Source organism: Apodemus sylvaticus, chromosome 9 (assembly GCF_947179515.1).
Source record: "Apodemus sylvaticus chromosome 9, mApoSyl1.1, whole genome shotgun sequence".
Taxonomy (NCBI): Eukaryota; Metazoa; Chordata; class Mammalia; order Rodentia; family Muridae; genus Apodemus; species Apodemus sylvaticus.
The window spans coordinates 93,389,433-93,406,217 of NC_067480.1; the positions used below are offsets into that span (position 1 = coordinate 93,389,433).

At 39.7% G+C, this 16,785-nt stretch overlaps 1 protein-coding gene and 1 long non-coding RNA gene across 11 annotated transcripts in view; one reads left to right on the plus strand and one right to left on the minus strand.

Moving 5' to 3' along the window:
* The window catches only part of Smap1 (small ArfGAP 1), a 76,000-nt gene that overhangs the window by 30,094 nt on the left and 29,121 nt on the right, over nt 1-16,785 (minus strand). For both annotated transcript variants that reach the window (XM_052192597.1, XM_052192598.1), the window contains exon 2: nt 8,296-8,429. In XM_052192597.1, coding sequence (XP_052048557.1) covers nt 8,296-8,429 — 134 coding nt within the window. The remainder of the gene's footprint in view (nt 1-8,295; nt 8,430-16,785) is intronic.
* Nucleotides 14,720-15,520, plus strand: LOC127692347 (uncharacterized). 9 transcript variants are annotated; one of them, XR_007979451.1, is made up of 5 exons: nt 14,750-14,859; nt 14,893-15,062; nt 15,096-15,162; nt 15,298-15,366; nt 15,400-15,520. It is a non-coding gene; the product is annotated as an uncharacterized LOC127692347 (long non-coding RNA). The 9 variants fall into 9 exon arrangements; XR_007979444.1 differs by having other exon boundaries at nt 14,720-14,859; nt 15,096-15,366; XR_007979448.1 differs by having other exon boundaries at nt 14,749-14,859; nt 15,096-15,332.

The window sequence follows — 16,785 nt, forward strand, 5'->3', positions numbered from 1 at the left end:
GTTTTATTCAAGGCAAAGTTTTGAACAAGCTAAAGACCTTGGAGGTATCATTTCATAATAACCAGGACATTCTTCATTGTTCAAATGTAATATAGATACTGAAAAGATTAAAATGAGTAAGTAATGATTAACAGATGATGGGTAAACTTAAAAGAATTAATACATCACTACAAAAATCAAATGTGAAAGATATGTTTATAAATCATACGAAAATTAATCCTCTCCAAAAATATGAGAAGTACATGACAAGAGGCTGGGTAGAGGCATCCATGCTCTAATCTCTGCATGTGGAGACAGGTAAGTGGGTCTGTCTCCATGAATCAGAGGCGAGCCTGGTCTACACAGTGAGTTCCAGGCCAACAAACAAACACAGAACCTGACAAGCTCACATTCAGAGACACTCAATCTAACCCTAAACCACATTAAAAGAATGTCAAGATTTTAAACATAAGTAACTTTATTTATACAGTAACAAAAATACATTTTGATAAAAAATATTTGATTAAAAACAATCATTCAACAGCTCTAAAATACCATGTTCAGTAGATGTTTAAAAAACCTAAAAGAACATACAACGTGTGTGTGTATGTGTGTGTGTGTGTGTGTGTGTGTGTGTGTGTCATGAGAGCATGGCATTATCTAATAGCAGTTAATAGGTAACCCTGAGATATTACTTTCTAAGTGACTACATTTTATAAACCCATATATATCTCAAAGTTTAACTGGATTGGGGATCTGGTTAGATCTTTTGGTAAAGCATTTTTTAAAAAGATTAGCATCTTTGAAAACAGTAAGCATGATTATATGAGTATCATGGGAGTGGTAATAGTGATCGTGAAGGTGACACAGAGTAGATTTAAATGTGGTGAAATTGCTTCTCTTACTCTGATTAATCAATACCTAAGTAGTTTTACATCAAATAGCCTTTAAGAAACTATTCTAATTACAGAACAGTAAAACAAATTGCAACCATCACTTTTCCAAATCTGGATAAAGACTACATAGGAATGAGTTCCAAGACAGGGGTTTCAATTTATGTACAGCACTGTCCTCTGAGCATAACAGCTGTCATCTGCATCAGAGCAGCTGCAACTCTTGCGACAGATCTGGCTTGTTGACTATGAGCATTCCTTTACAGAAAGAAAGGAGACTCACTAGACTGTCACCAGATTTCAATCACCCACTCCATTACAATACCCTCTATCTACCTGAATATAATTCTTCTTAATTGTATATAGTCTCTGGAGGTGCTAGCATATACAGACTATAGAAAATGGATTAGTAAAGGGGCCTCTACCTATGCAGCTATAGGGGAGAACTCACTATGCTGGGGGGTCAGACTTTCTACTGGTACTGTTTGGGGGACACACCCATGTTCCTGCAAGTAAACTCACCCTTACTCTTATTAGTAAGTCCTTTAAGTTCACTGGTTCCCCAAGCTAGACTTCAGTGGACTCACACTTTTTCATGAGTGACCTATAGGAATGCTGTTAAGTGGGTTTTTATACCCCTACAGGGGTACCCAAAAAATGTCCCCAAAGAACTAATCTGTAGAGACAGAAATCACTATAGTGCTTGTCCTTGGAGGATTTGATTGGAAACTGACACGAGGGAACTCTACAGTGAGAGATGTTTGTTCTACCTCCACTAAGGCCAACACCTGTAAAAGCTCACCAAGAGCTGTGAATCATTCTCTGTGACATGGAAATTTTTTTAAGCAGTAAATAAACTAATAAAATGAAATGCCATGGTATGAACTTGGCATTTCTGAACATTCTTACCACCACAAGAATATGACAGACTTTTAGATCTGAATAAAAAAAACTTCAAAAGACAGCAGCTCTGATTTAACTATTCAGACCAAAGTGCCTGGCCATTTGTATTAGCTACTTGACTCATTGTGACAAAATGCTGGGCAGTCTGTAGACTACAGGCCAGGCAGAGCATTTACTCCTAACAATTATTCCAGGGAATGATTCAGGGAAGGCCTGGCAGCAGGAGCAGGAGGGAACTTCCACTTTCTCCCTTTTCTTCAGAAAGGGACCCCAGCCCAACCCACAATTAGAGTGGATCTTTCTACCTCAATTAACCTAATTTACATAATCCCTCAAAAACTTGCCCAGAATTTTGTTACCATGGTAATTCCTAGTCCTAGTAAGATTGGCAATCAAGATTAACCATTATAAATAAAATACTATTTTTGGCTAGTACTCTGTCTCTCTTTTTTTAATTTATTTTTTTATTTTTTTACACCCCAGAATTTATTTCCCCACACACCCACCCACCCTCCAACTGTTCCATATCCCACACCTCCTTCCTAGCCTCGTCTCCACAACAATGTCTCCACGCCCTACCCCACCTGACCTCTACACTCCCTGGGGTCACCAGTCTCTGAGGATTAGGTGCATCATCATCTCTGAATGAACACAGACTTGGCAGTCCTGTGTAGGGGGCCTCATAGCAGCAGATGTTGGCTGCCTGACTGATGGTCCAGTGTTTGACAGATCACAGGGGTCTACGTTAATTAAGACTGCTGGTCCTCCTACAGGGGTGCCCTTCTCCTCAGCTTCTATCATCCTTCCCTAATTCAACCACAGGGGTCAGCTGCTTCTGTCCATTGACTGGGTGCAAATATCTGCATTTGACTCTTTCAGCTGCTTCTTGGGTCTTCCAGAGTGTGATCATGCTAGGTCCCTTTTTGTGAGTGCTCCATAGCCTCAGTAATAGTGTCAGGCCTTGGGACCTCCCCTTGTACTGGATCCCACTTTGGGTCTGTTGCTGGACCTTCTTTTCCTCAGGTTCCTCTCCATTTCCATCCCTACAGTTCTTCCAGACAGGAACAATTATGGGTCAGAGTACGGGACTGTGGGATGGTCCCCTCCCTTATTTGCTACCCAGTCTTCCTGCTGAAGGTGGGCTCTTTAAGTTCCCTCTCCTTACTGTAGGGCATTTCATCTAAGATCTCTCCCTTTGAGTCCTGAGAGTCCCTCAGCCCCAGGTCTCTGGTGCATTCTGGAGGGTCACCCCAACCTCCTACCTTAGGTTGTCTGTTTACATTCTTCCTGGCACTCAGAGCTTCAGGCCTCTTCTCCTCACCCAATACCAGATCAGGTTCCCCTCCTCCCCACCTCACCCCTGTCCATTTTCCCTCCCAGGTCTCTCCCTCCCTCCCACCTTGTGGTTGCTTTCTTCTCCTTCCTAAGTAGGACTAGGCATCCTCACTTGGGCCTTTCATCCTGTTGACCTTTTTGAGTTCTGTGGACTGATCTTGGGTATTCTGTACTTTTTCTTTTTCTTTCTTTCTTTTTTTTTTTTGGCTAACACCCACTTATTAGTGAGTACATATCATGCATGTCCTTTTGAATCTGAGTTACCTCACTCAGGATGATATTTTCTAGTTCCATCCATTTGCCTGCAAAACTCAGGATGTCCTCATTCTTAATAGCTGAGTAGTACTCCATTGGGTAAATGAACCACATTTTCTGTATCCATTCTTCTATCGTGGGACATCTGAGTTGTTTCCAGCGTCTTGCTATCACAAACAAGACCACTATGAACATAGTGGAACACGTGCCCCTGTGGCATGGTGGGGGCATTTTTTTGGTATATTCCCAAGAGTGGTATTGCTGGGTCTTCAGGTAGCTCTATTTCCAATTTTCTGAGGAACCTCCAGATTGATTTCCAGTATGGTTGTACCAGCTTGCAATCCCACCAGCATGGAGGAGTGTTGTTCTTTTTCCACATCCTCTCCAACATGTGTTGTCACCTGTGGTTTTGATCTTATCCATTCTGATTAGTGTGAGGTGGAATTTCAGAGTGATTTGCATTTCTCTTATCACTAAGGACTTTGAACATTTCTTTAGGTGCTTTTCAATCATTCGAGATCCCTCTGTTGTAAATTCTTGGTTTAGTTCTATACCCCATTTTTTGATTGTGTTGCTTAATTTTGTTTGTTTATTTATTTATTTATTTATTTAGGTGGTTAGCTTCTTGAGTTCTTTATATATTTTGGATATTAGCCTTCTATCAGATGTAGGGTTAGTGAAGATTTTTTTCCCAATCTGTAGGTTGCCGATTTGTCTTATTGACCATGTCCTTGGCCTTACAGAAGCTTTCCAGTTTTGTGAAGTCCCATTTATCAATTCTTGATCTTAGAGCATGAGCCACTGGAGTTCTGTTTAGGTAATATCTCCCTGTGCCAATGAGTACAAGGTTCTTTCCCACGTTTTCTTCTATTAGACTCAGTGTATCTGGTTTTATCTTGAGGTCCTTGATCCACTTGGATTGAGCTTTGTGCAAGGTGACAAATATGGGTCTATTTTCATGTTTTTACATACAGACAGCCAGTTAGACCAGCGCCATTTATTGAAGATGCTTTCTTTTTTCCATTTTATATTTTTGGTGTCTGTCAAAGATCAAGTGTCCATAAGTATGTGGTTTTATTCTGGGTCTTCTATTCTATTCCACTGATCAATATGTCTGTCTCTGTACCAATACCATGCAGTTTTTATCACTATTGCTCTGCAGTAAAGCTTGTGGTCAGGGATGACGATTCCCCCAGCCATTCTTTTATTGTTAAGAATTGTTTTCACTATTCTGGGGTTTTTTGCCTTTCCAGATGAATTTGAGAATTACTCTTTCCATGTCTTTAGAATTGTGTTGGGATTTTGATGGGAATTGCACTGAATCTATAGATTGCCTTTGGTAGAATGACCATTTTTATTATATTAATTCTGCCAATCCATGAACATGGGAAATCTCTCCGTTTTCTGAGATCTTCGATTTCTTTCTTGAAATACTTGAAGTTATTGTCATACAGGTCTTTCACTTAGTTACCCCAAGGTATTTTATATTATTTGTGGCTATTGTGAAGGGAGTTGCTTTCCTAATTTCTTTCTTAGTCTGTTTATCATTTGTATAAAGGAAGGCTACTGATTTATTAAAGTTAATTTTATATCCAGCCAATTTGCTTAAGTTGTTTATCAGCTGGAAAAGTTCTCTGGTAGAATTTTGGAGTGGCTTTATGTATACTATCTATCATCTACAAATAGTGATACCTTTATTTCTTCTTTGCCAATTTGTATCGCCTTGATGCCTTTTTGCTGTCTTACTGTTCTAGCTAGCACTTCGAGTACTATATTGAATAGATATGGGGAGAGTGGACATCTTTGTCTTTTCCCCAATTTTAGTGGGATTGCTTCAAATATACCTCCATTTAATTTGATATTGGCTGTTGGTTTGCAGTAAATTGCTTTAATTATGTTTAGGTATGGGTCTTGAATTGCTGATCTCTCCAATAATTTTAACATGAAGGGGTGCTGTATTTTGTCAAATGCTTTTTCTGCATCTAAGGAGATGATCATATGATTTTTTTCCTTTGAGTTTGTTTATATAGTGGATAGTACCCTCAAAAAGAAATTCATTATAGTCAATTATACAGCACAATGGACCCTTGGTAGTAAATTTAGAAACCAACTCATCACAACAGATTATCAGAAGTTAAATTTATAACAATTTGTTATAAGGTATTTCAGGGCAACAAAGCTGAAGATTTTATATAATGGATAAATGGAGCAAAATCAGATACTATACTATCTCATGTTTCACCCATACAAACTTATTCTCCCTACAAAGAAGACAATATTACTCTTCTTACTCTACAAATGAAAACATTGATGCCTCCGGAAACCAAGTGCCCTAGGGAAATTATACAGGTCTAACTTTGTCAACCCATTTTAATTATTTTCTACTGCCTTGCTGGAATCACTTGCCTTGAAATGTACTTAAGATAAAATACAGATTAAACGGTATAGCTTCGAAACTCAGCATCATCAACAACTACTTACTTGTTTTTGTTTGATCATCTCAAAACATATTTTTCAAGACAATAGTAATTTCTCTATATGGCTTACAAGTATTCACAGGGTCCATCACAAAAGATGGAATGGCCCACTACCTTATGTAACTGTCTAAAGTAATGCACCTGATTCTCAGCAAATTCCTGACAATGTCCTAGCCTCACTTCTCATCATGGTACAATGGGAAGAACAACTCTGTAGACTATGGGCCAGGCAGAGCATTCACTGGTGACAAACAATTATAAAGACTTAGAGTACAAAATAGTTCTTATTTCAAAAAGTTGACAGGTAACACTAAATTAATTGCCCCTATGCTGGGTGCTAATTATAGATTAAATATTATGCCCTGTGCATATTAATTAATGCTGGAAATTAACACAGTGGCAATTATTCCTTAACCAGCTTTCCTCCAAATAATCAGAGATCTTTTAATATTTCAAAGCCTTAGGCCTTAGCTAAACAGACTCTCAACTAGATCACCTAAGTTAACCTGAACACCTAGCCCCATTCAGCCACGTGGCTAGCTATGTATTCTAGGCCTCTGATCAATATGTCTCCCCCCATGTCTCCAAGCAAAAGGCCTTCCTTTGTCCCAGAGTTCCTTTCTCCTTCTCAGAAGTTCTATCTTCTACTTCCTGCCTAGCTAATTGGCAATCAGATTTTTACTAAAGCCAATCAGAGAATACCTTAGGTAGGTGAGGAAGTACAGAGACACAATTTCACACAGAGTACTCCAACATCATGTTCAAATATAAGTTCAAATATTGTACATTATCTTTACAATTCCTAACTCTTTAATAAGTCAGTACCTTGCCATGTACCTATTATTTATTTCACAGACAACCAGTTAACTACAGTTCTGATGGGAAAAGTATGCTCTAAATTGTACAGCTACCTGCCTCAAATAGTCTGTTATTTAAATCTTATTGAGAAGAAAAGTAATTCCAAAGAACAAGAGTGTCTTGTCCTTAGTTTAAAATGAGCCATTAAAAAGTACATATATATGTGAGTTCAATGTTTTCTTCTCTATAAATTTTTACAAATACAACTTACATATTTTAATCTACTCAATTCTTTCTTGAGAAAGATCATAACATCATTTAGTTATCACATCTGCTATAAAAATGTGAATAAGAACACTATATCATACAAAGTGTTCAAAAGTTCTACTTCTCTCATCTAAACAGTATGGTTTCTCCTCTGGGATTTTGGATATACTCAAAGGATAACATTTCCTTGAAAGGCCAGCCTTTACCAGCAATAACCTCAAAGTTAATTTTAAGACAGAATTATACCAATTCTTCTTGACTTTAAAGCCTAAAGATCTTTGGAAATTCTGTTAACTTAGTTTACAACCACATAAGTTTATTTTTATTAATTCTGAGGTATGCATATTAAAGTCCAACAATATACCCATATGTCCTCTTTATCTCTGAGATCTGCATCTGTAACATCTTACCAACTACAGACTGGAAATCAAAGTCAAGTGACACATCTGTACTGAGCTTGTGTGTGTGTGTGTGTGTGTGTGTGTGTGTAGGGGGGTGGAGAAAGAGAGAGAAAAAGAGACACTTTTTCTTTCATTACTCCTTAAACAAAATAATCTTGTATGGTATCCAATACTGTAAGAAACTAAGAATGGTTTAAAATGCATGCAAGAATGGGTATGGATGGATACATGCAAATGTTATTCCATCTACTAAAAACATCTGAACATCAGTGGATTTGGGTATCTACCAGGCATCCTAGAAATAATCTTTTGTGATACCAAAATATAGCTCTATAGTGATATATTCAGAATTTTTAATGGCAATTTCAAAGGGAATAATAATACAAATAAAAACCTGTAAATTATACAGTAAGACCAATAAAAGTAATTGTTTTTACATATGGATTAGAAAGTAAGATGTTAAAGATTTAAAACTGTCACCCTGGAAAAATAGCAAACTATTATTATCATAAATTTTATCTATAATGAAGCTAACTAATCTCCACAAACCAAGACTGTCAGAGCAACCTTTTCTCACTGGACTGCCATCATCTCCTGCCTAGCCTCTCTGAATACCAACAATACTTCTCCACAGAAGAGACATCCTTTAAGTCAATTCTCAGCAAGAGGTGACTTCCCCCTTGATCTTTACCTGGACTCCCTCTACTGCAGGTAAAACTAAGGGCTTATACTGGCAAATGTCTTCAACCAATTAAAACATTTTTAAATATTGTGAAATCAATTCTATAGGGGGGAAAAGGATTTAAAACTGACTACCACAGACTCAACAAGAATTTAACATCAGTGAATTAATAAGTGAAATAACATTCAAATTTTTGATTTATCAGTATGCCATTTCAGCATGCATTTTAGTATCAATCTTAGACACAAGAAATAAGTTTTTTAATTATTTAAAATACATTTTTAATAATTATTGTTAATATTTACCTGTATCTGTTCTGGTGTCCATTGGTCTAGGTTGACTGACTTGACCCTGGATATATGAACCCCAAGATTTCTATGAATTCCAGCACATCTGATGCAAATAAACACACCAATATTCCAGGAAGCCCATCGGGGACCTTAAATTAAGGAAAGAAACAAGAAAAGTCAGGTATTAAAAACTAAAACATCTTGACTGTATTATGGTTGCATTCTAATTTTTGTACAATTACTAATAGAAGCTTACAGAAATCACATGCTCACATTTTGTTTTTTTAAATAATACTGGCAACAGTTTGAGACAATACCATGCCATACCTGTACTAAACGGTTATAAATCAATCTTTAAGAACCTAATCAGGACTAGAGAGGTAGCTCAGTGGATATGGGCACTTGTTATTCAAGCATGAGGACCTGAGTTCAAATCCCCAGCATCCTTATAAAAATCCAAGCATGGCTGTGCATCCCTCCAACCCAGCATTGACAGGTGGAGCCAGATGATCCCTGGGCAGCAACCCTAGGCAAAATATAAGCTTCAGGCTCAGTGAGAAGGCCTGTTGAGATTGCACAGGAGACAGGGATGCATAGGGAACATAGCAGACATCTGTTCTGGCCTGCAGGTAAGCACACAAGAGCATGCACACCCATATTTACATGCATACATCTCCACACACAGAGAGAAAAGAAAATTAGTTATTCTACTGGTCTTACTTTGCTGGAAATGTTTTCCTAACTCCAACAATTTAAAACTGGTTTATTCACAGAGGCCCATCTACCATATGCCTCGCCTGCTCAGGAGCCACTGTGAAGTACAAGTCATGGAGAGACTGAGAAGTGGGATGGTTTGAGCACTGACAAGAGTGGAACTGTAGAGTCGAGGATGGAGAGAGCCGCCTGATTAGACTAGCCTGGCCTGCCACACGAAGCCTCACCTGGGTAGCACTCGAGAGATGGCCCTTGTGGCGAAGGCAAGGGTGAGCCAGCCCAGAGGGCATGAGAGCTGGCCCTACCCCTTGCCAGCTGTCACACTGCCTTGCCCGTGGGCAAGCTAGCCTGGGCAATGCAGACGAGCTCCCCCTGGTGGTATGGGTGACGGAGGAATGGCCAACTCACCAACTCCACTACCACCCAGGCCCAGATATGGGGCTTTTGGGTGGACAAAGGGGTAGACTGTGTGACACACTGTGACACACTACAGCTTCCATGGTGAAATTTTGTTTCCTTGCTTGTTTTTGGTTTGCTTTCTTTTGGTGGGGAGATTACAAGGACAGAGGGTGGCTAAGAAAGGACGGGACATGAGTAGCACTAGATGCACGGCTTGAAATGTGCAACCAACCAATAAAAACTAACTCCATTACACAGATCTGAGCAGCAGTAACATATACCCCAATGAAAAGTTATTAACTAAACAAAACAGTGATTAAAATGTTAACAATAAATCAAATTAAGATTTTCTGTGAGACAAGGTCTAATTAAACTGCCCAGGCTAACCTCAAACTTTGTGACTTGTCCAGCAACATCCTGAGGAGCTGAGATTCCAAAAGCAGAAGACTCACTTTAAAAAAAAAATTAATAATGTATCTATGAAAGGTATACATTCCAAAACTGGAGGATCAGAAATGAGGGTTATGAGTTCAGGGTATGGTAAATAGCAAAAGTACATCTAAATAAAATGTAAACATCAATAAGAAAGGACGCACACACACACATGAAAAAAATGAACCCATGAAAACAAGTGGGTACTTGAAAGAAGAAATGTTTATCAAGAAACGCGAAAACATTCATACTCTCAAAATGTTCTTTAATCTACAAAAGTCCTCTACTGTACACCTAAAACAGGAATAAGTATTTGCAATAAGGAAAACAAGACTGCCTCAACAAGCCTTATATCCGATGACAAATCTCAAAAGTAACAGATTTTAAAATATTTATAAGAATGTAGAGTACTAACCCTTATGTTGTTGAAAACATATGAATAAAACCTATGTAAACCGGAAGCCTCTTCACATGTCATGGACAGAGGCAGGGCCTGGTGCTGTGCAATGAGGATGTGCTCAGACAAGAACATCTGGAACTGGAGTGCAGGCGGCAGGCTGGGAAGGCACTGATTTGCATGACAAATGTTTGTTTCACTAACGCGTAATACGCATACAAAAACTGATGTTCTATAAATGGTATTTACTTCTGTCATGGTCAAGAAATTCTAGAGAACACAGCAGAGACACTAACATGAATATGAGAACATGAGCCCTGACTCTATTATTCTTTTTACTTTAAATGTGTTCTTTCCATTAAAAATTTTAAGTGTTCTCCAGATTATTTTCACATATTGCTTGTAGAATTTTTAATTGGAAAAATTAAGTTTCTGGAAAGCTTCTGAAAATGTTCTAGGTTTCTAAAAATTACCTGAGCATGAAAAAAATAGCTTCATAAAAGCTATATAAGGTATTAAGCTTTTAAAAACTGCAAACTGTTTTAAGCATATACTATCATCATTCTAGAAAAAAACACACTGATGCCAGTCATTAGAAAATAGTAAAAATTAAACACATCACAGATCCCTTGGCTACATAGGAAGTACAGGTGCAACACACACACACACACACACACACACACACACACACACTGTCCCTCCCTGAATATTCTGATTTAGGGTAGGAACTGATAGACATCAGTTCACATAAAGGGACACATACTTTGGACTTCACACTAATCCAGACACAGTTCTGCTGTCTGTTACCCCCAGCTGTTTCTCACAACAATTTATTACATAAGATATCATAATTTGAAACTTATAAAGAAATCTAAAATAGGTAAAAATAGAAAAATAGGTAGTTTAGTTAAACAGTTATGTTTAATTTAGCAGTTAAGTGTCAAACCAAGAAAGGTGAATGAGGTGCCTGGTATCTCAGCGTACTGTACATGGTTTACTGGATATTGTGACAGTGCAGGCTCTAATTCTGAAGCTCTGGGACTGACACAAGAACTCTGCTTTCTCAGTAAGTCTCCAAGCTGCCCATGCTGCCATCCACTAACCTAAAAGCAAAACTCTAGATTATTCTTAAGTCTTCAATTTAAACATTCAGCACATAAAATCACATAGAAAACCCACCAAGCCATAGGAAATGTGTTCTAAAATACAGACGCAAAGCTTAGACTACACACACACACACACACACACACCATGCACATATTTATCTATCTAGGCAGGTCAGGGGGATCCAACCTTCTGATAGGGTATTTGGCAGAGGCTTAAGTACTGTTAGCCAAAGCTCACTGAAGAATGCTAATTTCATGTTAAATCTATATTGTAAGCACTTCTTAGTGCTTTTCCTATTTAAATGATTGAAGTTATGGAGGCATGAATTGTTGGACTGGTTGATTCAAGCCTGCCAAATCATTTACCTGTCCCTTTAGCAGCTGTGTAGAACATTACCAAGTAACTATATGAGGTGGGGCAGAGATGAGGCCAGAAATGAGCTGCCTCTGTGGTTCCTAATTACAGTGGGACTCCCAATGACAGTGCCACCTCGCTTGAAGGTGTACTCTGGTGGTAGCAACCACAACTTCAGCTACACAACTGTGGGAAACTGTGGGAGCTTTCAATCGTGCAGCCATTTCTGGAGCTGTACATGGGACGTGTTATGGCTGTTCAGGGAGCCTTTCCTCAATCCAGCTACCAATGCATGGAGGAGGCTTCACAGGAGCAGAACACTACAAGAGATTTCTTTCTAAGTACTAAGAAACACAACTGTGACGGGTGCCACTCAAACCACAAGAGACTCTGTCCTAGTCACCGCCACTCCACATACCTGGCAAAGGCTCCTGGAGACTTCACTTTGGTCTTAACAGTTTCATGAGAACCTTTGTATGACTCCACCTACAGCCTCACATGACTCACAAACACTTGGACATCCACAGCGGCCTTCAATCTCATCAGAGAGACACTGGCACTAACACCTAGGGCAGGCTGGCCTAATTAAACAAAAAGGCTGTGGTTAACAGACAAGATACTGCATGGGTCAACCTGTCCTCTCCTGTGCATCGCCCCACCCACAGCCTAACCCCAGATAAAGCCTCATTTGAGAGTTCCTTGCCTACTTCTGGTCTAACCACAGATATAGCATACAAGTTGGAAGAATAAAGAGCAAACAACTCACAGCACTGGTACACCCAGCAGCACATAGAAGACACCTTAGGAGAATGGCAATGATTAAGAACTGTGCAAAGCTGTGACCAAGAACTGCTGAGGTGATGCAAGATGGCAAAAAACAGAGGCAAAAGAAGACAAATAGCTACAAGGAAGGAAGAGCTGCAAATCCCGACCACTGGTGAGTCCCAGAAAGCCAGAGTCATCAGTCCAGGCTGCCAAGAAGCTAAGAGCAGAAGAGGGCCCTACATTCTAAGTTCAGAGCTGGGACCACTGCTGTTGGCTACTGGATCTCTGGCACTTAGAGCTTTAACACCCTGTTACAAGATCCTGGAGCAAGCTAAACTTAGAATTGTCAATACCAGGGGTACTTTTCTTTGTTTATTCATGATTTTCATCTGGGTAGAGTTACTTGCCTGGAGTTTAACAATGTGATGGAGTTTAACTCACAAATTCCGGCACAATAAGCAATAACAAAAGAGCAAATATAACAGTGTACTACAGTAAAAGTTATGAAAATATGGTCACTGTCTCCTAAGATCTATTTTTCTATACTGTCCTGTACCCATCTTCATATGATGTGAGATGACACCTAAAGCTTTGAAGCACTAGACAGCTTCTCTCTGACATAGCCAAACTGCCACTATCAATGCATTTGTGCTTTGATGAAATTATTAAGTAAAATAAGGGTTATTTAAAATAGAAGCACAGTGAAAACAAGTAAGTGACACAGATATTAAATGACCAATGGACAGGTAGAGCATATATCAAGAATACATTGAACAAACTGATGAATCATAGGTAAATCAGAGTGTGAGACTTCATCAAATTGTTCAAAGCAGTATGTAATATGTAGCATTTCTAAACCATAGTTGACTACTGCAAATTGAAAGTGTGTGAGAGGACTAGTACCTTGCCTGATTTGCTTTAATACATCAACTGTTTTAAGGGACTAATAATTATGATGCCAACAAGAATAGAAGTAAGTGTGACTATCAGCAGAAATAACTGCAGGACTTAGTGGCAGAAAATACAGTGACAAAAGAAAAGGTTGAGATGCCAATTCCTAGATGTTTTAGGCATACTTGTAAAGCACTTGTTACTTTCTGATCTGCTGAATGCTTTAAGTGACAGTGACAATGAAATAAAAATATCCAGGGAGTAATTAAGAATATTGCTAGGGCTTGGGGAGATGCCCCAGTGGTTGTGGTTAGGAGCACTGTCACAACCATCTCAAACTCCAGTTCCGGCGGATCCAACATCCTGTTCTGGTCTTCACAGGCTCCAGGCACAAAAGGGATGCACAAATAAAACAACTCCAAATGAATCAAAAACTTCAACAGGGCAGATGCCCTGAGTTTGATAAAAAGGTTATGTGGGAGATGGGCTTGAGTGCATTTGCCTCAGGACAATCCATTCTGAACAGGACACCAGCATAGGAGATACTAATACCTACAATTAATAAGTGGGACCTCATGAAGCTGAAAGGCTTCTTATGGCAAAGGATACTGCCATTTGGGCAAAACACAGCCTACAGAATAGGAAAAGATCTTTACCAATCATACATCTGACATATGGGATCTACAATATATAAAGAACTAAAGAAAACCAAACACTCTTAAGACTAATTTAAAAATGAGGTAGAGAATCAAAGAGTTTTCACAAATGAAACACAAATGCTTCTCACTTGAAGAAATGTTCAGCATGCTCAGTCATCAGGGAAATACAAATCAAAACTACTTGAGAGTTCACCATAAACCAGCCAATAAAACAAATGACAGCACAGGGTGGCAGTACTCAGGGCAGGTAGAACCAAGGACACCCAGGTATTCCTTGCTGGTAGGAGTATAAACGTGTACAGACACTATCTATGGATGTCATTGGGGTAGTTCCTCGGGAAGCTAGAAATTGATCTACCTCAAGATCCAGCTTTTGAGGTACTCAAAAGACTCTACACCCTAGCACAGGACACCTCTTATCCATGTTCATTACTGCTCTATTCATAATAGCAGAAATAGAAAACAGTCTAGACATTCATGAACTGATGACTGGATAAAAGTGTGGTACATGTACACATGTAAAGATTATTCAGCTCTTAAGAAAGGAGAAATTTACAGGTAAATGGATAGAACTAGAAAAACTTTATCAGACAACTATGGCATGTTTTCTCTTACGTGTGAATGTTAGCTTAAGCTTCAATGTGTGCTGAAATCATATAAACACAGAGGTTAGGTACTTAGTAAGTACCAGGCAAAAGAAGAGCCCCCAAGGAAGGATCAACAGAATGCAGAGTCATGAAGAGATAGGGAGACACTACAGTGCAGAGTCATGGAGAGATAGGGAGACACTAGAGTGCAGAGTCATGGAGAGATAGGGAGACACTAGAATGCAGAGTCATGGAGAGATAGGGAGACACTAGAGTACAGAGTCATGGAGAGATAGGGAGACACTAGGTGCAGAGTCATGGAGAGATAGGGAAACACTAGAATGCAGAGTCATGGAGAGATAGGGAGACACTAGAGTGCAGAGTCATGGAGAGATAGGGAGACACTAGAGTGCAGAGTCATGGAGAGATAGGGAGACACTAGAGTGCAGAGTCATGGAGAGATAGGGAGACACTAGAGTGCAGAGTCATGGAGAGATAGAGAGACACTAGGTGCAGAGTCATGGAGAGATAGGGAGACACTAGAGTGCAGAGTCATGGAGAGATAGGGAGACACTAGGTGCAGAGTCATGGAGAGATAGGGAGACACTAGAGTGCAGAGTCATGGAGAGATAGGGAGACACTAGAGTGCAGAGTCATGGAGAGATAGGGAGACACTAGAATCCAGAGTCATGGAGAGATAGGGAGACACTAGAGTGCAGAGTCATGGAGAGATAGGGAGACACTAGAGTGCAGAGTCATGGAGAGATAGGGAGACACTAGAGTGCAGAGTCATGGAGAGATAGGGAGACACTAGGTGCAGAGTCATGGAGAGATAGGGAGACACTAGGTGCAGAGTCATGGAGAGATAGGGAGACACTAGAGTGCAGAGTCATGGAGAGATAGGGAGACACTAGAGTGCAGAGTCATGAAGAGATAGGGAGACACTGGAGTGCAGAATCATGGAGAGAAAGGGAGACACTAGAGTGCAGGGCTAAAGAGGAAGGGGGTGGAAGAGAAGAGCACAGGACAGAATATGGAAGGAAAGGCACACACTGAACACCGGTCAAAATCCAAATGGAAACCGAAACCCGCTCTGCAGAAGCTCTGCAGAATATACAAACGTATAAACAATCCAAACTGAGTCACTGAACAGTACCCCACCTAGGTATCTCTTGCTACCAAGTAAAACCTCTAAAGTCCGAAATGGGTTAAATATTGCTGAGTCATTCAGCACTCCTTCACATCACAGGCTGGCTATGGGATGCCCTCCATAACCCTATGGTAAGGCCCTACTGCTGATGACAACACTCACATATGTTATCAAACACAGAGAAGTTGAGCTGGTGCCAACCTAGAAGCTTCACCTCTGCTGTCTAGCATTCATGGTATTTTAAGGTATTCTGCATATTACCAGAGAAAGGAAGAAAATCATCTCCCAGCTACAAACCTTGCAACCCACAAACGCAACCTGCTGCAAGATATGGCAATGGCGGCACAAATGGTATGAGAGTAAGCAGAAAGGCCTGCAAAGGTTCAAGCCAGACGGGTTCCCATCAGAGGGGAGGAAGTAGGCACACTCCAACACACCTAACAGAAAAGCTATCTGTGACTTAGACCTGCTGAAAAAGGGGGAAAATTGTTTTCTTTAGTAAGGCATCACTGGGTACATGAACCACACTTGAGGGTAAGCTAACACAAAATGAGCTCAGTATTATTTAATAGACTTTTTTTTCTCATTTTCTGCCTTATTGGTCTTTTGCTTGTATATTTTGATTTCCACTTCTGTTTTGCTATTGTTGTGGGATGTTTGTGTACATCCCCCCCCCGCCCCTTTTTTGGCTTATTTCTAAAGAGAGATAAAAGAACAAAGTTACATGGGTAAAGAGGTTGGAAGAATCTGGCAGAAATAAGGGGAGGGGAAAGCAGGATCAAAATATATTTTATTAAAAGAAAAAAAACCTTCCAGGGGTTGGAGAGACGGATAGTTCAGTAGCTAAAGGCACCTGCTGCTCTTTCAGAGGACCTGGATTTGATTCCCAGAACCTACATAGCAGCTCACAGTCATCTGTAAGTTCAGTTTCAGGGAATCCAACACCTTCTGGCCTCTTGCCAGCACCAGGTACACAGACAAACATGAAGATAAAATACCCATTTACATAAAATGAAAAATAGAAAAAAAGAAAAGGCTTTCAATAAAAAA